This window comes from Apiospora hydei, assembly GCF_038363865.1.
Source record: "Apiospora hydei strain CBS 114990 chromosome Unknown utg000006l_segment0_segment0, whole genome shotgun sequence".
Taxonomy (NCBI): domain Eukaryota; kingdom Fungi; phylum Ascomycota; class Sordariomycetes; order Amphisphaeriales; family Apiosporaceae; genus Apiospora; species Apiospora hydei.
Window position 1 is genome coordinate 5,534,611 of NW_027117365.1, and position 24,206 is coordinate 5,558,816.

The window sequence follows — 24,206 nt, forward strand, 5'->3', positions numbered from 1 at the left end:
GATCGGTCCAGCGAGCTTTCATCATCATCATCATCAGTATCGCATTCTTGGAATTGGACCGGATTGAGACTCGCCTCTAGAAATCCCCCTCTGTCTCACTTACCTGCAACCACGCAACCACCCACGCATTCTTCGCAGCGCCCGTCGCTGCGATCCAGGAACCGTTGCCATGGACGGCCGACCGCCGGATTACTCCTACGGGAACTACGACGATGACCTAGACCAGATACCCACAGCCGGCAGTGGCGTGAGATTGCTCACGTCCATGGAGGAGCCTCAGCCAGAGTCGCGCCCGTATGTAATCCCCCAACTATCCTTACCTCCCCAGTTGTGCCTGCCACCTCCCTCTGCTTCGCAAAGTCGCCAGCAAGTCCAAGGTGGCACCAGCAACTCGCCAGAAGCCCCGGCCACAACGCCCGAGCATTTCGACCAGCTCAGGAAGCAAGAGGAAGCTCCAACGCCCAAGTGTGTGTCCTTTGCCGAGCCGCTTGGCGGCGAAAGCAGCAGCAGCAATAACAACAACTCCTCCAAGACTTCCAAGCGCAAGCACATCCTCGGCAAATCCAAGCGGACCCCGACTGTGAGGCTGCAGAAGAAGCACCGGCGCCCTTCCCAGGCCACCGAGGCCGACGTTGCACACAATCTGCCGACCATACCGGAAGGACCTTCGCCTAGAAGAGCTTCACTCCTCAGCAAACCACCCAGTGGTGAACGCAGCTTGGCCGCGAAACCAGACCAACCCTCCAGCAGCGCACACTCACACAAGACTCCCAATAGTATCCGACCGACACCCAGGCGATCGTACGCGCCCTCCTCATACGCGCCGTCGTTCAATTCCACCAGATCTTCAATAATCGACCCTCCGCACATCCCCCCGCCAGAGCCCTCGTACTACCACTCGCGCGATACTGGCTCGCCCACAAGACCTTGGACCCCCTCGAGGATGTCCACCACATCCGACTACAGCCACGATTACAGCCGCGACTACAGTCGCCCGCCTCCTTCCAGCGTACAATACGAGCCGGTCGACATCAATGGCAGCCCTCGGCCGGGAACCCCCTCCTCGCGATACGGAGGGAGCCCCCGCCGGCCATTGCCACCCGCGCCTCTGTTTTCCGCCCAGGGTTCCGCCTTCACGGCAGACGACGCCACCGTCAACATTCCCCTAGACCAGGATGACGACGTCTTTGGCGATGGCACAGACATAAGCGATCGTCACTATGCGCGACATTCGTATGCAACGCAATCCCAATACACCCTCAACGACGAGCCCGAGACGCCCTACGACGACAAGGTGGAGCACTACGGACCGGCACCCGACGGCCACCAAGAACGTCGCGGCGTGCGCGCCCCCCAAGTCGTCAAGAAGGAGGTGCAGCTGATCAATGGCGAGCTGGTGCTGGAGTGCAAGATCCCGACGATCCTGTACAGTTTCTTGCCCCGGCGCGACGAGATTGAGTTCACGCACATGCGCTACACGGCCGTCACTTGCGACCCCGACGACTTTGTCGAGAGGGGATACAAGCTGCGACAGAACATCGGCAAGACCCTCCGAGAAACCGAGCTGTTCATCTGCGTCACCATGTACAACGAAGACGAGATCGGCTTCACGCGCACCATGCACGCCGTGATGAAGAACGTCAGCCATTTCTGCGGCCGCAACAAGTCGCGAACGTGGGGCGAGACGGGCTGGCAGAAGATTGTGGTGGCCATTGTGTCGGATGGGCGCGAGAAGATCCACCCCAGAACGCTCGACGCCCTGGCCGCCATGGGCGTGTACCAGCACGGCATCGCCAAGAACTACGTCAACCAGAAGGCCGTTCAGGCCCACGTCTACGAGTACACGACCCAAGTCTCGCTCGACTCGGACCTCAAGTTCAAGGGCGCCGAGAAGGGCATTGTGCCCTGCCAGCTGATCTTCTGCCTCAAGGAAAAGAACCAGAAGAAGCTGAACTCGCATCGCTGGTTCTTCAACGCGCTCGGCAAGGCCCTGAACCCCAACGTGTGCATCCTTCTCGACGTCGGCACCAAGCCAGGTAACAACTCGCTGTACCACCTCTGGAAGGCCTTCGACACCGACTCGACCGTGGCCGGGGCCTGTGGCGAGATCAAGGCGATGAAGGGCAAGTGGGGCATGTCGCTGCTGAACCCGCTGGTGGCCTCGCAGAACTTTGAGTACAAGATGTCCAACATCCTGGACAAGCCCTTGGAGTCCGTCTTCGGCTACATAACGGTGTTGCCGGGTGCTTTGAGTGCGTATCGCTACCATGCCCTACAGAACGACGAGACGGGGCACGGGCCGCTCAGCCAGTACTTCAAGGGCGAGACGCTGCATGGCCAGCACGCCGACGTCTTCACGGCCAACATGTACCTGGCCGAGGACCGTATCCTGTGCTGGGAGCTCGTGGCCAAGAGGAGCGAGAGATGGGTCTTGAAGTACGTCAAGGGATGTACTGGTGAGACCGATGTTCCGGGTAAGCTTTTCTTCTTTCTTTCTTGCCGTCCGTCACGCTGTTGTCTCTTTACTAACGCCCCGACCAGATACCGTCCCGGAGTTCATCTCGCAGCGTCGTCGATGGCTGAACGGTGCCTTCTTCGCCGCCGTCTACTCGCTCGTCCATTTCAAGCAGATCTGGACCACCGACCACACGCTAGCGCGCAAGGTGCTTCTCCACATCGAGTTCCTCTACCAGTTCCTGCAGCTTCTGTTCACCTACTTCTCCCTGGCCAACTTCTACCTGACGTTCTACTTCATCGCCGGTGGCATTGCCGATCCGAAGATGGACCCGTTCGGGCACAAGATTGGACTGTACATCTTCACCATACTGCGCTACAGCTGCGTGCTGCTCATTGCCATGCAGTTCATCATCTCGCTGGGCAACCGACCGCAGGGTGCCAAGAAACTGTACTTGGTCAGCATGATTGTCTACGGCATCATCATGTTCTACACCATCTTCGCGTCCATCTACATTGTGGTGAAGCAGCTCACGGAGAAGGAGCAGGAACTGACCATTGGCAACAACGTCTTCACCAACATGATCGTCTCCATGGCCTCGACAACGGGCCTGTACTTCCTCATGTCGTTCTTGTACCTGGACCCCTGGCACATGATCACGTCGTCGGCGCAGTACTTCATGCTGCTGCCCAGTTACATCTGCACACTGCAGGTGTACGCGTTCTGCAACACGCACGACGTGACGTGGGGCACCAAGGGCGACAACGTGATGAAGACGGATCTGGGCGGGGCCATTGGCAAGGACGGCAAGGTCGAGCTCGAGATGCCGTCGGAGCAGCTCGACATCGACTCGGGCTACGACGAGGCCCTGCGCAACCTGCGAGACCGCGTCGAGGTGCCCGAGCCCGGGCTCAGCGAGGCGCAGATGCAGGAGGACTACTACAAGTCGGTGCGCACGTACATGGTGGTGTCGTGGATGATTGCCAATGCGATCCTGGCCATGGCGGTGAGCGAGACGTACGGCAGCAGCGGCATCGGCGACAACTTCTATCTCCGATTCATCCTGTGGTCCGTGGCCAGTCTGGCGCTGTTCCGCGCTTTGGGTAGTGGCACGTTCGCGCTCATCGAGGTCGTCAACATGGTGGTGGAAGGCCGCGTCCGGATGAGCATCAAGGTGCCGCAGTGGATGGGCGGCTTCGGGGACAAGGTCAGCGAGAAGATGAGCAGCATTAGCAGCTCTGTCGGCCGCTGATGATGCAGAGCGATGGAGTTCCCAATGATGAGAAACAAAAGAGGGAGGACGAAGACGAGGTTTTGTGATACCCAGCAACGACAGGACCATGCCTGCGTACGAAGAGAAGAAGAAGAAAAATCGGTAAGCGGGGAAAACGCCTTTTCTCAGCGTGAAAAAGGAAAATGGAGTTTTGGGGAGTTTTCTCTTTCTCGTTTCTTTGTTCTTCTTCTTTTTGCTTTTGCACTTTTTTTCCTTTTCTTTTCTGCGTTGGATCAGATCCGGTTGCATCGCACGCGTCACATGTGGCAACATGACGCGACGATACCCGATGCAACACTACCACGGATGATGGGATGGGAAAGGGAATACTACTATACGACACGCGAAACGATTTTGATTGAGAGAAAGAAAGCGAGGGATTCGGGACATACGAAACGACGATTATTATGTAATGAAACGGAATAGCTAGTTGAGCTGTGTGTGTGAGAGAGAGAGGTGGATTGTTGGATGGGATGAGATGAATGATATCATATGTACGGCTGTCAGTTTGCAACAAAGGTTCCAATGTTGAAATGGAGATCGACTTGACTTGAGTGGTGCCTTGACTACGTGACTGACTGGCTGACTATCTGACTGCGTACATTGTTGGGGGGATTTCGATGCTTGTGATGCTTGTGATGCTTGCGGATGTGATATACTGCACCTTACTAAGAGTGGACCAGTTGGTCTGTAGAGAAGGACGAGCGTAGAAATGAGAGATGATGGCATGTAAGCCACACGGTCCGGGGTCTAGCTAAGTATGCATGATGGCTCTCTATTATTACTGTCGCTGGATCGAAAGCCCTTCCAATTTCTTGTGAACGCCAGAATTAGTACAGACAACTAACCAACCTGGTGTTACTCGCTCAACAACTGTGCCGGCAGGGGGGCAATGCTGTGCAAACCGTACATGGTTTCTAGCACATTGTAGCCGCCCACTACCACCACCAGAACATGGGAGACAAGAAAGGCACTGCATACATGTAGTCTGTTGACCGTGCGATGGAAACTTCTCTGTCCCAACACAATGCCATCTTTTTCTCTCCTTTTCACTTTCGTTTCCTTTTTCATCGTTGCGGTTCCTGTTCCTGTTGCTGTACTACCCAACCCACTAGTCTCCTTTTTCTTTTTCTTTTCTGTTTTTATTGGCTTTCTTCCGGGGCAAAGTCGCGGATGGGGATGAAGCAGCGCTTACTCCTCTTCTTGTGGCCGGTGCTGTAGCAGCGCGAGTCGCCGGGCACGTTGACGAGGAGGTTCCTCTGCTGGAAGCGGATCCAGGTGTTGTCAAACATCCAGGCCCGCGGCGGGGTGGTGGACCCGGGCAACATATGCTCCGAAAAAAAGCTGCTGCTGCAACACGGGGCTGTTGAAGACGGTGTCGTGGGTGGTCGTGTTGGAGACCGTCGCGGGGAGTGCCGAGGCGGCGGAAGAGAGGCAGGCGATGGCGGAGATGGCGGTGCCCAGGAGTCGACGGATGGGAGCCATGTTGGGCGACGGCTGGCTGGGTATATGCATGAAAGAGCTGTGCAGCAGTTTAGAACGAAGTGCCGTAATGCACGCACGTTGTGTCCAGAGGGGATCGGTAGATGATAGAGTTCTGTAAAAGGGAGCAGCACGTGGACACCTGCACGGCCTGCAGAAAATGGCCATCCACTTCACTCCGGGGTTGGTTCTTCGTCCCCGGGGCCTGCAGCTGGCATCATCATCAAGCCCATCTCCACGGTAGCGGACGCGGGACACTGCAGTAGACGGGCAAACGGCGCCGTACAGCATGCCTGCCGCCGTCATTTGTCGGCCTTTTTGAGTTGCCAAGCCTCAATCGACTAATTGGGGTCATCTGGCCATGACGGTTCGGCTATTTGCTCTGGTTTGAGTCCTTTTGCTTCTGCTGGCCCGCCGGTACGAGCCGAAAGAATGGTACGATAGCACAGTCAGACTCGCCCCTCGACCTCTAGGGCGTCTCCACGTTCGCACACCCCCGGACTTGGCAGCATACGTTCAGGGAGTACGGTAGCATCCAATCAGGGGGTGCCGTGGCCGCACCCGTGACCCCCCGCACTGGTTTCTGGCGAGATCCCCCGAGCCCCCAACGGCTCGAGGTTCGCCATGGTCGCAACTTGGGTGTTGGAATTGGTAGTCACGTGTTTTATTTTGTGCATACATACATATAGTCACCTTTCCAGGGGCTCTTCCAAGACCCTGTTCTCACCTTTGGTTAATCACTTGTTACCATTCCTACGACTACATCTCGTTCTCGCGCGGAGATAAAATCGCCCTACTGAATAAATCCTACCACACTTGTTACCAACAATCCACCAAGGAACACAATATACGGATTCATCTCAAGCCATGGCGTCAGCAGCACCATCCACCACCACCCCCTCCCCCTCGAAATCGACGAGCTCCTAACCCACCAAACCTTCCAGACCCTGACCCGGGACCAGGTCACCTCCTTCCTCCGGCACGGCTTCCTCCGCGTCCCGGGCGCCATCCCGCGCGCGACCTGCGACCGCTGGACCCGCCACGTCTGGCCGCGCCTAGGCATGGATCCCGAGGACCGCTCGACCTGGCGCGCGGAGCGCAGCCACCTGGCCAAGCTCAACGTCGAGCCCGCGCGCGACCTGGCCCCGCGCGCCTGGGCCGCCATCTGCGAGCTCTGCGGCGGCGAGGACCGCATCGCCATGCCCGGGGGCGGCATGTGGACCGACGGGTTCATCGTCAACCTTGGCACTACCTCCTCCGAGTGTGAGGAGGAGGGGAAAAGGACGAAAAAGGTCCCGCCTCGCGCGCTGACCAACTGGCACGTCGACGGCGACTTTTTGCTCATTTCCTCGACAGTCCCGAGCAGGCCCTCCTCGTGATCCCGTGCTGGAGCGACGTGGGCGAGGACGCGGGGGCGACGTGGATCTGCGACGAGGGGCCCAGGAGGATTGGCAAGATGCTGGTCAGTCGCTTCCCGTTTCCGTTTCCGTTTCCTTCCTTGGTATTTCTTTTTCCTTTTCTTCTTCTTTCAGTTTCTCGCGGTGCTGAACCAGATATTCGCGTCGCCCTCAGTACGACCACCCCGAGGGCCTCAACCCCATGATGAACCCCCGGCACGAGGCCCTCCGGCCCCCTTCCAGCACTCGGTCTTCAACAGCATCATCCAGGATGCGCCGGACAGCAGCTTCCACGAGATGACGGGCGCAAAGGGCGACGTCATCTTGATGCACCCGCTCATGCTTCACAGCGCCAGCGTGTGAGTTAGATCAAGGACGCTCTTTTGTAGTATGACTGAAGGATAACCCCCACCCACGCACTCATTGGCCATGAGCTGGCTGACACATTAATGAACCAATGATGGTGATGGGCGACAGTAACATCAAAAGAGTCCCAAGTACGTAACTATCCCTCCCCCTAAACGCCCACCTTTTTTTACTTTACACTTTGAGGCTACTAAATCCTAAAACCTTGCAATCGCGCAGGAATCATCACCAACCCCCAGTGTCCCTCCGCGCCCCTTCCAGTTCGACCGCGCCGACCCGTCGGCGTACAGCCTGGTCGAGCTCAAGACGATGCGGGACCTCGGCCTCGACCTCGACCTCGAGGGCGGGCCCGCGGCGCTGCGGGGCTGGAGGGCCACGGGCCCACGCGAGATGTTCATGCCCGCCCGGCTGGCGGCCCAGGAGCAGAAGCGGGACGAGGAGGTCGCCCGGCTCCGGGCGCTGGGGATCGAGACTGGGGACCCCGAGTTTAGTCAAGGGCCGTACCTGCTGATATCGCAGCAGGAGCAGCAGGAGCAGGAGCAGCAGCAGCAGCAGCAGGCAGTCATGGCGCGAGGTCTGACCGCGTAAGAGGAGGTATTTTGCTGTTGCTGGCCCTACCTATTTATTGCAGTATTGTCAAGGTATCCGACTAACCTCTATTTGATACCCTGAAGTTGATTTTTCGGGGCCTAGAAAATGACGTTCGCTATTCTAATCTACATATGTGTGTGTTCCATAAACATCGGTGAGCCTATCTATGGCGTTGCTTGGGAATTGCCTGGTACAACTGGAGGCCAGCTTAAGGCGTGTTTGTATGGTTTCTCCGCTTCCGCCAAAGACCAAGATAAGTCATCCAATTTAATTGCTCAATTCAATACAAGTCAGAAAGACGCATGTCTAGCAATCAAATTGTTGGTCACTTGCATTCACCCCAGATTCCCAGGAAACGAAGGGCCATAAATATCCAACCTACCGACCTGCTTTCGTCCACCTCAACGAACCCTCCTGGGACAACATTTCTCTTTCAGCCATTTGAAGTTGGCGCTTCATATTTTCCCCCAGTTGTGTCTTCAGCGAGAGCTGCAAACTCAGCAAAATGGCAAGCCCTTCTGTTGCCCGGCTGTCTGTGACCCATACCCGCATGCCCACCCCCGGCCAAGGAGGAGGGACAGCAGACGCCGAAAGGAGCAGACGTCTGGAACGCACGTCATGTACTGCTACCTTTCAATCCGAGAGAGGTCAATCTTTCCAAGCCTGAGTTCCAGTCCCTGCTCTGCAGCATCTTCCCAGAAACGCGCAACGTTGCATTCGGTCCGGCTTCCCAATCTCTGCTTTTTCAAGTTAAGAGGTTCCCCCAGGGCCTTGGCCGGTGTCTGTTGGAGGATTGCCGTACACCATGGCCGATGGCAAGTCGGGACGCCCGCTTCTGTTCAAGGGAGGACTTGTCGGACAGTTGAACCTGCAGATATGCCAGGAAGGATACGATGTCACTCGCCTCTCCGACAGAGCTCTTCGCAAACTGACAGCTGAAGTTTGTGCCTTGTTTCAGAAGAACCTGCCCGACGTCAAGATTGTCGAACTCATGCTCGCTTGCGAGAATATCATCTTCATCGTTGTTGGTGACCACGTCAACCTCCAGAATAGGTCAAGATTGCCTGGTCGCATTGCCAAATGCGTTGTCAAATACCTGCGCAACAGCGAACTTCATCGTCCCTCTTGGGCGGATAGACCAGCTAAACGACAGGTCGACCCGCCCCCTGTCCGAGGAATCGTGGACAAGACTGTGTACGATGTTCTCAGACCAGGAGTGATGATCAGCAGCATGGTCCTGAAAAATGCTCATCCCGTCGAGTATTCAACCACGTCAGGAGTCTTTGTTCATAACGCAGGCGGCACTCGCCTCATGACAGCGGCTACTCATGGTATCGACGACAACGGACAGATCTGGCAGACTGGCAATAAGGCAAAGATTGTGGGCAGAGCCGTACAGGAGATCCCATTCACGGACATCAGCTTGGTAGAGCTCGAAGATGGCGTCAACACCAGCAAACAGACCTTCGAGAATGATGCCGGTGTCACCCCAAACTTTACACGTCTAGCAACCATGGATGACATTCGCGCCTTCACGGTTTGCTATCTCAACAGCCCTTACACTGGCAACATGGCTGGCAACATCGTCATGCGATCTGTCAAGTTGGAAGAGTCAAACCATCCCGCCGAAGACAGGATTCGATATGTGGTCTACCAAGGGCTCTACACCAATCAAGTGGAGGACAATGAGAGCCATGTCCAGCCCCCTGATGGCACTTGTGGATCTGTCATCTGGGACGATGATGGGGTGGTCTTGGGGTTCTACCACTACTACATTGAGGAAGGTGACTTTGCAGGGTATTCGGTTACTGTAAGCGCCAGTGAGATGGTCGAGGCCGGATATAGCCTGGCATAGTTAAGTACTTTACATACTAGATTCGAGATGCCAACTCTTTATTAATTACACTTTTCTCAGAGTGGGTGATCCAACCACGTCCGGAACCAACCATCGCTCAGCGTACGATAGATGGTAAGGTCCATAGATAGGCCGAAGTCTAAATTATCGCCTTTCTCCGGTCGTGGTAATTAAACCCCTCGGCTCTCTGATAAAAGGCTGCACATTCTTTCGCTCTCGCGTCTGCTTGAAAGTCCACTCAGCACGGAATCTAACCACGACTAATCAGCCAAATGGCTTGCCCCCAGACCCTTTTCACGCTCACAACACACCAGACCCGACATTTCTGTTCCTCGGAACGTCATCGTTTCAGCGCCAATACCGCCAATAGACTAAAACCATTTCCATTGTCAGGATCTGCGTCATGGCTACACTGGCAAACGGAGGACTTACGAGATGGGATCCGGAGGGGACGGCCCAAAGACTCCCACATCTCACGACGGCCGTCACCGGACCCATGACAAGCGAACAAGTCGACGCCTATACTGTCCTTGTGCGTATTGAAGAGCTCCAACATATGCTACTACTAACCGACAATCAAATCCCTGCCTACTACTGACGCGTTTTTCCGCAGGTGCCCGTCGCCGCCCCCCGCAGTACGATGCTTCCGGTGTGCGAACCAACACACGACACCGCCGCTACCGGGCGGCACTTGAACATGAATACCACGCCCTGGTCCAGCGCGCATTCCGCACCTTCCCAAACTACCGCCCACCTCAGGGCTACGTTCCCCGCCCCATCGCGCGGGCCAACTGCAGCGTCACGGACAAGGTCTACATTCCAACCCGGGAGTACCCTGGAGTCAACTTCATCGGCCAACTCCTAGGCCCACGCGGGCGCAGCCTGGCCGACATGAGCGTCCAGTCGGGTGCCCACATCGTCATCCGGGGCAAGGGTTCGGTCAAGGAGGGGCAAAGGGGCCGCCGGCACAGCCAACGTCCGTACGGCGGCCACCGCCGCGCCGCCGCGCCCGCGTGGGAAACCGAAACCATGACAGACGACCCGTACGAGCCTCTCCACTGCCTCATCACAGCGGGCACGAGGGACAAGGTGGACCGGGCCAAAACGCTTGTGCGCGACGTGATCTAGCGCGCGGCCACCACGCCGGAACACGCCAACGCGCGCAAGAGGCAGCAGCTTCGTGATCTTGCCATGGCGAACGGGACGTTCCGAGACGACGAGGCCAAGGGCGGGCGTTTCCTCACAGCACTTCCCACGACAGACGATGCCTCCTCCTCCTCTCTACTATAGACCCGGCGCCCGCGAGCATCCCACCGTGGAGAAGGACTGTCGGGCGGGCCGAATCTAGAGTTTCGGGTCCACCAAGCAACGACTTGGACCTCGCATACCAGCAATTTGAGGCGGAGATGAAGGGCTGGACAAACTCTTAAGTTCCTTCACGGACCGGGCGGAGCATGCAGAGTTCTTCTGAGTATCTATTTAGGGTACCTTGATGAGAATCCGTCCTTTTTGCGGGTGTAAGCCGTGCAGGTAGCTGGCCCGCTTTCTTTCCAGCAATGCTTTTAATGCTTTTAATAAAGTTCCTTTACCCTGAGTTGCTAATATGTCATAGGTGATCGCCTTTTTGCGGCGCTGTACCTTCGATTCTCGACGTTACCGTACACCTCCTTGTTTTCGTTTCTTGGGTGCTTCTCGGCCCGACTGCGAGAGCCAGCAGCACAAATACCCAGGTCTAATTCCAAAGTCAAATGAACTTGCATCCATATAACGAGGGCCTTGCACCAATGGGCTGGGCCTGAGAATTCGAGTGTCTTCAATTCAGTTGGAGTGAAGGCGGTTCGTCCTGTGGCGAACACGTCGCCATTACAACTGTTTTAGGTAAGACCAACGTTCATTTTTAAAAGCTCATTGGGAGATGGCCTGGATCGAGTGGTGAGGTTTTTTCATCTCCCTTATGGGTACAACAAAAGATTTGTCGTGGCCATGAGGCCTGTCAACTGTCTGATTTTGGAATATTGCATTAAGGGTGATGGCGGTGACCAAAGAGATGGCGGTTAAGCCCAGTTTCCCATGACCCCCAAGTACGGAGACGCCCGCAACGACTCTGATCTGATATACTACAGCAAGGGTAGGTGTTGGGTCAAAACTCCCGCGACGCATTCGGAAAATGGAGAAGCTCCGCCGACCTCCAGGTTCAGAGAGCTCTCCATCGTTCCCCTTCATGAACCACCGTCGAGTCCGGGTACGACTCAACAAGCACCCTCGACCTCTCTTGATGGGCCCATGTCTGCTCTGAACCTACTTGATGGACTAGCCTTACATGCTCTGCTTGAGTCATATACCAAGGTCGAAGAGGGCACCAGTTCAGTGTGCGCGTGGCAGAGTAAAATAAACTGTTACACATTTTCGCTGACCTTTGGCGTGTGTGCTTATTGCTCAGCCAATATGGTCCTGGCACTCTGGAAAGGTATTCGGCGACACCATCAATCGAGCAGTTTTCCCAACGGCGACGAGAATGACGTGTTACAGCTTTGGTTCCAAGATCTCCTACCTAGATGGTGTCATCGTCAAAGCTACGGAGAAACAGCCGGAACAGATTGTGTCGAGGTACACGCCGGTCCCGTGAACGCTTGTAAGATTTGGGTTTGTACGATGACGGCGGAGAGAGAGCGATAGCGGCGCGACCGTGCTAGGACTTGGTTCATTATACGAGAGTTTTCGCCAAGACGCAGGTTACAAGGGTGGACAAGGGGTATAATACCTCCTTTTGAGTCGATATGTGTTGGGTTTGCTCGGTTTTGAGTCACTTGCTTCTGCTGGCCTGCGCTGGTATGAGTCGAAAAGCAAAAGAACAAGAAAAAAAAAGTCAACAAGGGTGGACAACCTTTTGACTCTGGGAATGTCGTTGTCGGACAGAGGTTTTCTTTCGCAAAGTACGTAGTACGTATCAAGTCAAAGCGTCTTCACCAAACAATTGCATGGATGGATGGATGCAAGCATGAAATGAACGTTACATTCGGGGAAAGAGGGAAAATGACATGACAATACAGCGGGATCTCTCATATGATGGAAGAAGGGGTGCGTGCGTGGGGGTGGGAAAACGGGATCTCACCCTGGCATTGACTGCGGCGCGGGCGCGTGGATCTCTTCGAACTTTATTTCAACATCGGAAACGACTGCTTTCTTCTTTGTGCCAAGGGTTCTGGGGAGGGGGAGCTGCAGGTGGCTGGCCGGGCGGCTGTCTTACCTACAACATACTTATACATGCATCCTACCTGTCCGTCGGGTCAGGGGCCGAGCAAGCTGCCGGGTGCGGATTTACGTACTTATGTAGGTGCTTTTATTCCCGATAGACCCGAGCCGAGGAGCGAGAGAGATGGGGGAGAGCGAGCGAGAGAGAGAAAGAGCCTGCCGGGTTAAGCGACAAGAGAATGATGATCATCACCGCCACGAGGAGTCGGGTTTTGGTTGAGGAATGAACAAACACTCCGGCCGGGGGCGACCAGCCTTCGCCATCTCCATGATAGGAGTCTGTCTGTCTGTACTGTCGGTATTTGTCGAGACACCTCACCGCCGCCCTCTCCCACTCTCCCGCAGCGAGGGAGCCGCATTAACCAGGGGCTTCATGTCCATCATTTGGCCCCGCCCTGCCCCTACCGGTCTGCGGTATGATTTACTGGAGACGGGATTGGAAACCATGCTGGGAACCTTCGAATTGGCGGATGACATAAGCAGCGCAAGCAGCCAAGGAGGTGGACTATGTAGGTGGACTGGTGGACTTAGGATGTAGCGGAACATCTCTAGATTCCTCTCTTATTCCCACCCAAATAAAGCCGAGAGGCACCTCCACTTTCTTGGTCGGGCATGCTTGGCAGAAAAGGGAAAAAGAAAAAAAGAAAAAAAGAGGAACCCCCGTTGCGGCTTTGGAGCTTGATACAGGTTACGACGCACGACGCGACACGACACGACACGACACGGTACGACCACGGCTACGACAGCCGTTGGTTGACCACGTTTCCCATCCTCCCACCAAAAACGTGTCCAGGGTCTCCGTCCGGCCCATGGCTGGCAAGCTAGCAACAGCAAGCGTCACTGCTGCCACGAGACAAAGACAGGAAACGTTGGGATTCGGGAGCAAAGGCGAGACTAGCGAACGCCCCCTTTAGCTGCAGTAGTTCCCCTTGGTCGCTTTTTTCCTTTTTTGTTTTCCGCCATAATCGGCCGATGTGGGCACGTGCAGGCGGAAAATGGCCGCATCCTCTTCAGACTTCACCGCGGGCCGCCGCCCGACGCCTGCATTGGGCATGGTCCCCGCGGCCTGCCCGGGACTGGGAAAGCTGAAACGAAACCGCCTCTTTTTGCGCCAATCCATCGAACGATTTGAGAAGGATGGTTACTGAGGAGCGGCACACAAACTCAATTCAACCATCGAACGGTCGCTGACGTTTCTCTCCTCTGCCCCTCCAAGTGGGACCTCGCTACTACTACTACTGAGCAACAGGGATGCCCGGCACTCACTGGCAAAGAAACAAGCCCCTACTGCCGTGGCTGGCCATGGCTGCCATGGCAGCCTGCCGTCCATCACTCCCGAGACGAAATTGGGTCCCATCCTGCCTTTTGGATGAGAAAGCCCCTGGGGCCGCCTGCTGCTCGTAGAACCCGTTCACCGCAACGATGCTACCTGGCCTGTTGTAAGTACGGTGTATGAATGAATGTGAAAATGCCAGTTGTCCAAAAGTCGGGCTGTCCATGCCAGAGCCGCCTCCCCAAGCTCCATATGCCGGATTCCTGTCTGCAACTCGGCAGCCAATCAGCCCGCCGCGTCGCCGCGGCTGGAGTCTCGAACCATCAGGTCGACTACCCATCCGCCTCCTTCTTCTGCCGCCCCGTAGTAGAGCGTTGAGCGTCACAGCAAATATGGGAACCGCATGCGTATGGCCGCCCCGTCGAATGCTCCCCTGCCCCCGTTCCAACAGATTCGACCCTAGATTGGTGACAACCACCACCACCACGCGCGCTGTAAAGACCGAATCCCGATTCATGTGCTTATCGGGGATAATCAGGACGGGTATTTAGTAAAAGAGCAGTTCCCCCCTCTTCCCCTCTCCCGCCCCTTTCTGGAGTTAGTACCTCATTCTGCTATATACCCCCACCAAGCAACCGTCTGTTGTTCTTCTTCTTACCTTTTCTTGAACCAAACCATCATCACCTCAAACCTAATCACCCACCAGCACCACCATCACCAAAATGGCCGCACAATCCCCCAAGTTCGAAGGCTGGCTGGGCAAGAGCCCCGAGGCCTTCCACGGCAAGATGGAGTGGGGCTCCTACGAACCCAAGAAGTGGACCGAGGACGATGTCGACATTGAGATCTCCCACTGCGGTATCTGCGGCTCCGACCTGCACGTCCTGAAGTCCGGCTGGGGCGAGACCCCCTACCGTAAGCTTTCTCTCTTTCTCTCCTTCTCCTTCTGGGTCTTGTTGTCGCTAACACATCCTCCAGCCTGCGTCGTCGGCCACGAGATTGTCGGCAAGGCCGTCCGCGTTGGCAAGAACGTCGAGGGCATCCAGGTCGGCGACCGCGTCGGCGTCGGCGCCCAGGGCCGCACCTGCGGCAAGGACGACTGCACCGAGTGCTCCGCCGGCGACGAGGTGTACTGCGCGCGCGAGCGCATCGAGACGTACGGCGCCGTCTACCCGGGCGACGAGGGCAAGTCGTACGGCGGCTACGCCGACTACAACCGCACCAACGGCAAGTGGGTCTTCAAGATCCCCGAGGGCCTCGACTCGGCCGCCGCAGCCCCCATGATGTGCGGCGGCGTCACCGTCTACTCGCCCCTTAAGAACAACGGCTGCGGGCCCGGCAAGACCGTCGGCATCGTCGGCGTCGGCGGCCTCGGCCACTTCGGCATCCTCTTCGCCAAGGCCCTCGGCGCCGACCGTGTTGTGGGCATCTCGCGCAAGAACGACAAGAAGGACGACGTCCTCAAGCTCGGCGCCGACGCCTATATCGCCACCGGCGAGGACAAGGACTGGGCCGCCAAGAACGCCCGCACCCTCGACCTCATCGTCTGCACCGTCTCCAGCGACAAGATGCCCCTGGCCGAGTACATGTCCCTGCTCAAGGTCCGCGGCCGCTTCATCCAGGTCGGGTAAGTTTTAGTCCCTCCCTCCATCCGTCAATCGCTTGGAGCAGATTGCTAACACGCACAGTGCCCCCGACGGCGGTCTCCTGCCCCCGATCAACGCCTTCACCCTGCTCGGCAGCGCCATCAGCGTCGGCGGCTCCCTGACCGGCTCGCCCCGCGAGATCCGCGAGATGCTCCAGCTGGCCGCCGACAAGAAGATCCAGCCCTGGATCGTCACCCGGCCCATGAAGGACGCCAACCAGGCCATCGTCGACTTCGAGGAGGGCAAGGCCCGCTACCGCTACGTCCTCGAGAACGAGAACTACGGCAAGCACTAAGAAGCTTTGCTTTGGGCTTTCTGGGCTTTCTGGGCTTCCTCTTCTCAGGCCAGTGTGGTGGTGTTTACCCACCCAAGGAAAAAACACAATGTTTTAATGCAAAAGAAAAATAGCGTCTCGCGTTAGATAGTAGGCGAACATAGAAGCCGAAAAAGAATATAATGACTATTATGATCCCCAAAACGATGATGAGACGAGGAAGAAGAAGAAGAAGAAGAGAGGATCGTGAGGAGTGACTAGGGCGCGACTGATTGTGACATGGTAGACCAAAGTGCCATCAAGGTTCGTCGGTTGGCTGGTTGTGCTAGAAGTTTTAGCGTATGGCGCTTGGCTTTGCTCGAGACCTGGATGGCTGCCGGTGCAGGTTTCACCGACTCTGGATTGAAAGAGCCATGCCGAGAAACCCCCAATCTGTATTTGGGATCTGTGACGTTGATGAAAAGTTGATAGGTCACTTCTAGCATTTGCCCATGCACGCCGCCTGATCCCGATGTTTGCTTTTTTTTTTTTTTTTTTTTTTTTTTTTTTTTTGGTTTTTGGCTTGGCCGCAGCAACGTGGCACAAGCAGCATGTGCATGTGCATGGCATTGGCATTGGAATTGGTGATGTGCGGGGTCACACCATCTGAGATGCTGCTGCTGGCTGCCGTCGGCACCTAACCTAGTGCAATGGGCTGGCTCAGGGGTCCGGCTCGCGTCCGAGGGTTGACTGCGTGTAAACGCACCAATCGGGCGGCTGGAACGGGCGGACATGCATGCATGCAGTGATGCACTGTGCCCCCCAGGGAAAGAAGACGAGCTTGCATGCATGAGGATACATACTTCTTGATTGGGAGATGGATGGCCAAATTGGTCTGGGGCGTAACGGTGCAAACTACTGAGATTGGATGTTTTGCTCACACACAACCTTGTCGCGCCTTGGTCAAGTGTCATTCAAATCAATACATTGTGTCGCTAAATCATGCCGAGCAGGAGAAGCCTGGAAGCCTGGAATCCGGAATCTGGTGTTTTGTATCGTTGCCTGTCTACAAATTGAGCCGCCGTCACTCCCGACGGTCGGAGATACAGCAAATACCGCTGCCTTCTTCTAAACGACAGGCCAACCGCTGGAGAAGTCGATGCGGTTCCATCCAAACCGCTTCTGGCCATCCGCGAAACCGATGCGGGTGTCTACGAAGTGGTAGTAGAGAATCTACGGCGGTGCAAGAATCAGCAAATTGGTGGTGGTGATGATGGAGTCGGGGAGAAAGTAAGTAGGATATGGAGAGAAAGAAAGAAAGGGGGAAAACCTACCGGGCCTTCGACAGGGTCGTTAAACACACCCTGGCCGCCGGGACCGTACACGAACTGGAAGGACTCGTAGACGACGGTGCCGCCGCCGCGCGTGCAGTCGGCGCCGCTGCGGTCGACGAATCCCCCCGTCGGGCTGGAGGACCGGCAGACCATGATCTTGTACTCGGCCCCGGGCGCGGGGCGGTTCCGGTCGAAGCCGCAGCACGCGCCCTTGGAGTAGAAGAGGTGAAGTAGCCGGCCCAGGGGAAGACGAAGCCGCCCTCGACCGCGGTGGTGGCCGGGTCGTACGCAATCTGCCTCGGGGTCGCGCCCGCGGCGACGCGGTGCGGCGGATTCTGCATGGGCACGGTGTGCAGGTCCTTCCACCAGCTGCCAAAGGTCATGACGAAGCTGCCGTCGGCCTGCTTGAGCACGTGCGGGTCGATGGCGTTGTAGGCCGCGCCCCGCGCCGACTCGATGCCCGTCGAGCCGTGGTCGCGCCACGAGACCAGGTCTGCCGACGTGGCGACCCCGATGGCCGAGTCTTGCGACCCGGACGTGCTGACCGAGTAGTACATGTAGTACTCGTTGCCGCGCTTGACGACCTCGGGAGCCTATGTCTCGTAGCGATTAGCAAGCCTGCATCTAGAACATCTCTTTCTTCTGTTTCATCTCGGCTAGCCTTTTAGCGAGAGTGAGAGAGAGAGATGCAGAAAGAAGGAGGAAGCCCTACCCAGAGATCGTCCCGGCCCGCCTTGTTGATGGTGGACCCGGCGGGCAGGGGCGGCGCCGACGTAGGCCCAGGGCCCCCGGATGGAGGGCGCCGAGTGGATGGCGATCTTGCCGCCGGTGGACAGGCGAAAGTAGGTGCCGTCACCGCGCAGGACAATGGTCGGGTCGTGGGCGTTGGTGCAGATGCCCGAGCAGGCCTGGGGCACGGCGTAGGCCGAGACGGTGCCGGTCAGGAACGCCGCCGCCGCGGCGGTGGCGAGGGAATGGAAGAAGCTCGGCAGCATTGTCGCTTTGCTTGGATCGTTCGTCGGCGAGGATGACGATGATGCAGGTGCACGTACGAGAAGCAAGCAGTGCAATGCAAGTCTCTCTCTCTCTCTCTCTCTCTCTCTCTCTCTCTCTCCCCCCTCCTCGAGGGCGGCGGTCACCCGTCTTTATGAACGAAGTTGAGCGAGCTGCTCCTCTTCTCCCATCCTGCTCTAGCTCAGGCAGCGAGCGGTCGGCATCTGGGTGCCGCAGAACCCCATCTGGCGCATCTGGTGCATCTGACATCCCATTCTGCTCGATCTGTGGCTGGGTGCGTGAATGGTGGATTTGGAAATGCCGGAGCGGTCGCCCCTCGGACGCCAAGGGACAGACAGCCCCCGACCAAGAACGGGACGGGGGAAGGGAAAGATAGGTAGAGAGAGGCGAATGGGTCAGATGACCTTCTGGATTGGTGAGCACCCTCCGTTGCTAGGGCGGCGTTGGGGTTACATCGAGCCTTTTCGAGACGGCTCTGCCGATTGGGAAGGGCATTGGACGGAAATGATCAGATCCAAGAGCCATTCATGATGCGATGCCGACAGTTCCCGCTGTCACCGACTTCTTGTTGTTGGCAATTAAGTATTGATTGATGGATGTTTGGTAATTCTGCGACTACCTTTTGGATGGCTGTTGCACGGCCGCTAGAGCTACATACATTTAGGTACATAGGTGGGGCTGACAGTGGTTAGTGGTTAGTGGACAGTGGGCGATTAGCAGAGCGATTGGCAGGCCACAACATTAGCGATTGGGCCCGTGGATTTACGAGTTTAGTGGCAGTTTTCAGGCTAGGCCGTTCCTGGCCTCACTTCGAGATCCCATCGAAACATTTTCTTCGCTGCACTCAATCCAAACGCCAACAACATCAACCCAAACACCAGCAACCCCCATGCACAATGAATGCGTCTTGATTTCATAGACTTCCTCTCCTTCTCGACGTCAGAGATCATGGCTCCGGAATACTCCTCCAATTGGAAAAGGCTCCAGGAACAGCTCAAGGCTCAATCCCCCGCCTCGGCTGCTGCACCGTCTGCCGCTGCCACCACCACCAAGCGGAAGAAGCCTGAAGAGACCCCAGGCCACTCGCAAGCCAAGAAGCGGCGAGTAGTCCAAGGTCCGCAGCAGCTAGCGCCCTCCAAACAGAGGAAGCAGGCATCATTATCATCATCATCATCGGCAGCAGCAGCAAAGACGCCCAGCAGCAGGCCATCCAAGCCCATGGGTAACGCAGAATCCTCCGTCGTCTCCAAAGGATCTTCCTCCACCGTGAGGCCTTCCTTGGCGCTCTGGGCCCAGGACAACGACATCTCGCCCGAGGACCTGGCCGAGGCCTACGGGCTGGGCCTCAGGCGCAACACCCTCGTCACCACGTCGGAAAAGGCCCGCGTCAACGAGGGCAGGGCACCCAATGTCGACCTGGGCAAGTATGTTGGCCTCGACTGCGAGATGGTCGGCACGGGCCCCGACGGCCATGACCACGCCCTAGCGCGCGCCAGCCTGGTCGACTTCCACGGCCGCCAGATCTACGACTCCTTCGTGAGGCCGCGGGAGCACGTGACGGACTGGCGCACCAGCATCACCGGCATCACCCCGAAGCAGATGGGCCAGGCCCGGGACTTTGACGAGGTCCAGCAGGAGGTGGCCGACATCATCAAGGGCCGCATCCTGGTCGGGCACGATCTGCGCCACGACCTGGACGTGCTGCTGCTCACGCACCCCGTCACCCACATCCGGGACACGGCGCGCTTCTCCGGGTACAAGAAGTACGGCAACGGCCCCAAGCCGGCCCTGAGGATCCTGGCCAAGGAGGTGCTGGGCATGGAGATCCAGTCGGGCCATCATTCCAGTATCGAGGACGCCCGTGTGGCCATGCTGTTGTTTCGCAAGAAGAAGTCCGAGTTCGACATGGAACACGCCAACAAGTTTGAGCACGCCAAGCCAGGACCCGGTAAGCCACATACCAAGAAGAAGAAGAAGAAGCATTAGAAAAACCCGGTTCGAGCCCCAGTGCCAGGGTCCCGAGGAGCCGGACCCGAGGGGCTGGCGCCGAGCGAACCCAGCAATGAAAACGAGGAAAATGGATACGCACACAGCAACCATGGCGTGCATGAATGACTATGGATGCTGAGAGGCCACTGCTGCTACCGCCACCACACCCGCATCCGATGAAACTTGCTGCACAAGTGCCGATCTCCTCAATACCCTGATTTGGATGGGACGAGGCTTGTTTGCCAACCGAGGACCATGAGCGTACCTGAATCCAGCATACAGGGCAGGTTGATCTGCAGTCCGTGTTCCTCGCTAGTCCTTCAGCTCGCGTCTCCGGAACGACATCCTGAGTTCAGTGGTGTCCCCACCTCATTTAAAGCATCAGTCCAGTCCAGTCGCATCATCGTGGAGCGTGCTGCGTTTGGCGACAGGTACACCCATACATCCATACGAAAAGGCCAAGGACCTGAGGTTTTCGAGAACCCAGGTTCCGTACACAGCACACGATAGCCAATTCATTCCGAGATGCTGCTAGGCGGCTAGTCTGCACTACGTTTCAGTTGCGAGGTATATGGTGCTGCCAGGTAGAACAAGTGCGCATACCTGCCTATCATATGGCGGCGCTACGTACCGGCTCATGGTGGCTTCAGTTTGCGCGCTGGCGCCAGTAGCGTCTCCGCAACCCTTCCCACTTCCCCCCCTCCAAGCTTAGAGCCTTAGAGGCCTCTCAAATTGTGGCCTGACCTGAACCTGCTACGCTAGGTTCAACGGAAAACAAACGGGGTGTGCCCCAGTGAGCGAAGGCATCTCCAGGTTACGAGACTTTGGGAACTGCTTGGTTCAGGTCCACCGTAGACAGTAAATAATGTAAATCAATGGGCAATGCCAAAGATCGATATATGCGGCCCGTCTCCCATCCACGTGTATGTGTATCTGTGTGTGTGTGTGTGTGTGTCACGTCATGTCCGACTCGTGGTCTCTGATGCGTCTTGGCTCTGCTGCGGCATTCAAAGAACAACGCAGGCCTTCCTCCTGCTGCTCCATGTCTTCGACCTCGAGCGGTTATTTTCCCTCTTCTGCTTATTCTTCTTCCCTTTCCTTTCCTCTTCTTCTCCGTCCGTCCCCTTATGCATGACCGAAACGAGCAGATCCTGGCCGTCGCCATGACCTTCCTGGTCCTCTGCTGGATCGTCGTCGGGCTCCGCGTGTACTGCCGGGTTCATGTGGTCAAGTCCTTCGGCCCGGATGATTTTTCTCTTGTCGTTCTTCAGGTAAGTAAGAGACCGCCACGTGCTGTGCTGTGCTTTCTTTCTTTTCTTTTCTTTTTGTCGTTTCTTCTCTTCTGTCTGGGCAAGTACTGATCGGTAGTGTTACGCCTCGCCTCAGCTGGTTTACACCGGTTACCTTGTCACCCAACTCTTGGGCTGGCAGCACGGCACGGGGCGGCATAAGAGCGCACTGAGCGAAGCCGACAACTCGCGAGCATTGATGGTAAGTAAAAAGAACACGAGGCAACCTACGTGTGTTGTTGTGGTTGATTTTCTCTCTCTCTCTCTGCCCATTCTCCTCCCCGCCCCGCCGGCGTTTTCACAGATCAACAGATCATGTCTGACGTCTCCCTCCCCTTTCGTGAAACCACAGTTCTGGTTCATCTGCGAGCTGCTCTACATCGCCTGCACCTGCCTCCTCAAGCTGGCGGCGGGCCAGTTCCTCCTGCGCCTCGCCGTCGACGCGCGCCATGTCTGGGCCCTGCGGGCGCTGATGCTGTCAACGGCCCTCTTCGGCACGGCCTACTTCTTCCTCGTCCTCTTCCAGTGCGGGGCGCCGGCGGCGCGGCGTCTTCTGGGAGGAGTCCCCCGCGCGGCGCCGGGGGACCGGTGCTGGAGCGACCTCGTCGTCCTCGCGCTGACGTACGCGGCGTCGGCCGTCAACTGCCTGGCCGACTGGTGCTTCGGCCTCATGCCCGTCCCTCGTCGTGCGCACGCTCAATATGCCGAGGGGGACCAGGGTCCTGGTGGCCTGTCTCACCAGCTTCGCGGCCATGTAAGATTTTATTTCTTCTCTTCTCTTCATTGTTCCTTGTTCCTTTAAGCGGCAGCGAAGACTGACTGACTGGCCGTCAAACTCCAGCGCCAGTATTGCCACCGTTGTTCGCATGGTCTATATCCCCACCCTCCTTGACGGAGACGATTTCTTGTGTAGGTAACCCCCAAGCTTCCCCTTCCAAAGGGACACGCACTCAGCCGTATCCAGCGGCATCGGCGCTCGCTCACACAAGTGTCACACACACATATATATACAGTCCAAACCACCGACGTCGCCCTCTGGAGCACCGTCGAAGTCGGCATCGGCATCGCCGCCCTGTCCCTCGCCGCGCTCCACCCCCTCATCGCCCACTGGCGCCGCCGGCTCGGCCTGGCCCACGTCTCCTGACCGGATCGCTCTCCAACTCCAACACCACGCCTCTGTCGCCGCAACGTCGTCGTCGGAGCCGCTTCCGCGGCGGACGCCGGCATCAGAAATATATGCGAACCGACAGCCGGGACCCGCGCCAACAACAAGAAGAGGAGGAACGCAGTCGTCCTCCCCTCAAGCTCCGGCCCGAGGAGTCCATCCTCTACATCTCAAGCGCGTCGGGCCCGCCGCCGCCCGCCGCCTCCTCCTCTCCCCCGGACCCGGGACCGGGCTCGAGCCGCTTCGCCCTCTCGAGCTGGATCGAGGAGGCGGGGGCCGGGAGCCGAAGCAGCAGCCGCCGTAGCCACTACCACCACAACCACCACAGCAGCAGCAGAAGCCACGCCGGATCGACGACGGAGCTGGCGGATTGGAGCGGCGGCATCACCAAGACGACCGAGGTGTCGCAGTCGTCGCAGCACCGGCTCGACTCGCTACCCCGCATGGACGCCGTGTTGCTTCTAACCAAAAGGGCGCCCGACGAGATGGGTTAAAAAAAGGGGGTATCGTTCATCTACGGGTTGGTCTACGGCCCGCCCACATTTTAAGGCATGTCATTACAATGGCCGCATCCGGCTCTGATACCGGGTTTGGACTGGCATGTTGTCATACTGGTGTCGAACACCAATGTAGACACGCGAGGAAGACGCGACGCCAAATAGGGAAAGACGCCTCTGCCTATCCGCCGCCGCGCCTCAGCCTCTTCCCCGCCCGCGCCCTCCCTGGCCACTTCCATCGTTAACGCGGGGGCACCGGTGGTCCGTTGGCGCCTCGGACAGGAGGCGGAGGTCCCATCAGACCGAAGTTGTGGATAGAGAAGAAAACGCACACGACAAGAGGTAGGTAAAAAAGAGTCTCCTCGTCGGTTTAGGGTCACCTCGAGCAAGAGGGAAGACGGACGACAAATGACATCGGCACAGGTTTACGATGGTTTGCTGCTGCTTCCCCCGATTCTGCGACAACCATGCCATTTTGCTGCATCCATCAGGGACCAAACCCATACATATAATTCTTCCTCGACCATAGACAGTCACAGACAGACAGAGACGCCTTCAACAAAGCCCGCGCACAACACCATCTTCTCTTTCCGAGCGAATCTCGATGGGCGCGCGCCAACCTGGCAAAACGGGAATTGGGGAAACGATGCACGACGAAAAAGGATTCGCATCCACTGTATTCTTGTACCCTAATCCCTAAGTAAGGTGAGGATTTATCGCTGTTCCTTATCAACTTATTGGTTGCTCGGCGTTGCGGAGGATCGTCTCCCCACCTCCTCTTCCCTCCTCTCTCTCAACCTCTGGAGAAAAATTCCGTGTCCAGAAAATATTCAACGTGACATAGTGGCACGTCGTCACCAAACATCGTCCCCGTCCCGAACCTACGCCCCACGCCATGGGAACCGGAATCGACCAAAGCTACGAGCGCTGATAAATAAATAATCTCTAGTTCGGCGGCATGTACGATAGAAAGGTCTACCCTACCCCCTAAAATAGGACCGAACGGGACGAGGCGTGAGCTGTAGGGAACGAACAGACAGACACACAGACAGGCAGGCAGGCAGACAGTTGGCCC

General features: G+C 57.1%; 10 protein-coding genes across 10 annotated transcripts; 8 read left to right on the forward strand and 2 right to left on the reverse strand.

The window, feature by feature from the left end:
- Positions 1 to 169: 169 nt before the first annotated feature.
- PG997_009015 (glycosyltransferase family 2 protein) lies at positions 170 to 3,707 on the forward strand (the record flags this gene model as incomplete). Its single annotated transcript, XM_066813330.1, has 2 exons — positions 170 to 2,474; positions 2,542 to 3,707. The coding sequence occupies 2 exons, from the start codon at positions 170 to 172 to the stop codon at positions 3,705 to 3,707; spliced, it is 3,471 nt and encodes a 1,156-aa protein (XP_066668672.1).
- Positions 3,708 to 5,012: 1,305 nt separating this feature from the next.
- On the reverse strand, positions 5,013 to 5,213 carry PG997_009016 (uncharacterized protein; the record flags this gene model as incomplete). Its single annotated transcript, XM_066813331.1, has 1 exon — positions 5,013 to 5,213. One exon carries the CDS (start codon positions 5,211 to 5,213, stop codon positions 5,013 to 5,015), a length of 201 nt encoding a protein of 66 aa, XP_066668673.1.
- A 621-nt stretch (positions 5,214 to 5,834) lies between these two features.
- Positions 5,835 to 7,561, forward strand: PG997_009017 (uncharacterized protein; the record flags this gene model as incomplete). The annotated part of the gene is made up of 5 exons (XM_066813332.1): positions 5,835 to 5,837; positions 6,155 to 6,532; positions 6,574 to 6,672; positions 6,743 to 6,966; positions 7,213 to 7,561. The coding sequence occupies 5 exons, from the start codon at positions 5,835 to 5,837 to the stop codon at positions 7,559 to 7,561; spliced, it is 1,053 nt and encodes a 350-aa protein (XP_066668674.1).
- An 808-nt stretch (positions 7,562 to 8,369) lies between these two features.
- PG997_009018 (uncharacterized protein) lies at positions 8,370 to 9,419 on the forward strand (the record flags this gene model as incomplete). The annotated part of the gene is made up of 1 exon (XM_066813333.1): positions 8,370 to 9,419. The coding sequence occupies one exon, from the start codon at positions 8,370 to 8,372 to the stop codon at positions 9,417 to 9,419; it is 1,050 nt and encodes a 349-aa protein (XP_066668675.1).
- Positions 9,420 to 9,822: 403 nt separating this feature from the next.
- On the forward strand, positions 9,823 to 10,547 carry PG997_009019 (uncharacterized protein; the record flags this gene model as incomplete). The annotated part of the gene is made up of 2 exons (XM_066813334.1): positions 9,823 to 9,955; positions 10,033 to 10,547. 2 exons carry the CDS (start codon positions 9,823 to 9,825, stop codon positions 10,545 to 10,547), a joined length of 648 nt encoding a protein of 215 aa, XP_066668676.1.
- Positions 10,548 to 14,644: 4,097 nt separating this feature from the next.
- On the forward strand, positions 14,645 to 15,885 carry PG997_009020 (uncharacterized protein; the record flags this gene model as incomplete). Its single annotated transcript, XM_066813335.1, has 3 exons — positions 14,645 to 14,859; positions 14,923 to 15,571; positions 15,633 to 15,885. Exons 1-3 carry the CDS (start codon positions 14,667 to 14,669, stop codon positions 15,883 to 15,885), a joined length of 1,095 nt encoding a protein of 364 aa, XP_066668677.1. The 5' UTR covers positions 14,645 to 14,666.
- A 1,086-nt stretch (positions 15,886 to 16,971) lies between these two features.
- Positions 16,972 to 18,172, reverse strand: PG997_009021 (glycoside hydrolase family 43 protein; the record flags this gene model as incomplete). Its single annotated transcript, XM_066813336.1, has 4 exons — positions 16,972 to 17,076; positions 17,178 to 17,387; positions 17,429 to 17,770; positions 17,927 to 18,172. 4 exons carry the CDS (start codon positions 18,170 to 18,172, stop codon positions 16,972 to 16,974), a joined length of 903 nt encoding a protein of 300 aa, XP_066668678.1.
- Positions 18,173 to 19,139: 967 nt separating this feature from the next.
- On the forward strand, positions 19,140 to 20,177 carry PG997_009022 (uncharacterized protein; the record flags this gene model as incomplete). Its single annotated transcript, XM_066813337.1, has 1 exon — positions 19,140 to 20,177. One exon carries the CDS (start codon positions 19,140 to 19,142, stop codon positions 20,175 to 20,177), a length of 1,038 nt encoding a protein of 345 aa, XP_066668679.1.
- Positions 20,178 to 21,343: 1,166 nt separating this feature from the next.
- On the forward strand, positions 21,344 to 22,613 carry PG997_009023 (uncharacterized protein; the record flags this gene model as incomplete). Its single annotated transcript, XM_066813338.1, has 4 exons — positions 21,344 to 21,451; positions 21,549 to 21,671; positions 21,822 to 22,223; positions 22,410 to 22,613. The coding sequence occupies 4 exons, from the start codon at positions 21,344 to 21,346 to the stop codon at positions 22,611 to 22,613; spliced, it is 837 nt and encodes a 278-aa protein (XP_066668680.1).
- A 92-nt stretch (positions 22,614 to 22,705) lies between these two features.
- Positions 22,706 to 23,128, forward strand: PG997_009024 (uncharacterized protein; the record flags this gene model as incomplete). Its single annotated transcript, XM_066813339.1, has 1 exon — positions 22,706 to 23,128. The coding sequence occupies one exon, from the start codon at positions 22,706 to 22,708 to the stop codon at positions 23,126 to 23,128; it is 423 nt and encodes a 140-aa protein (XP_066668681.1).
- Between the last annotated feature and the right edge of the window lie 1,078 nt (positions 23,129 to 24,206).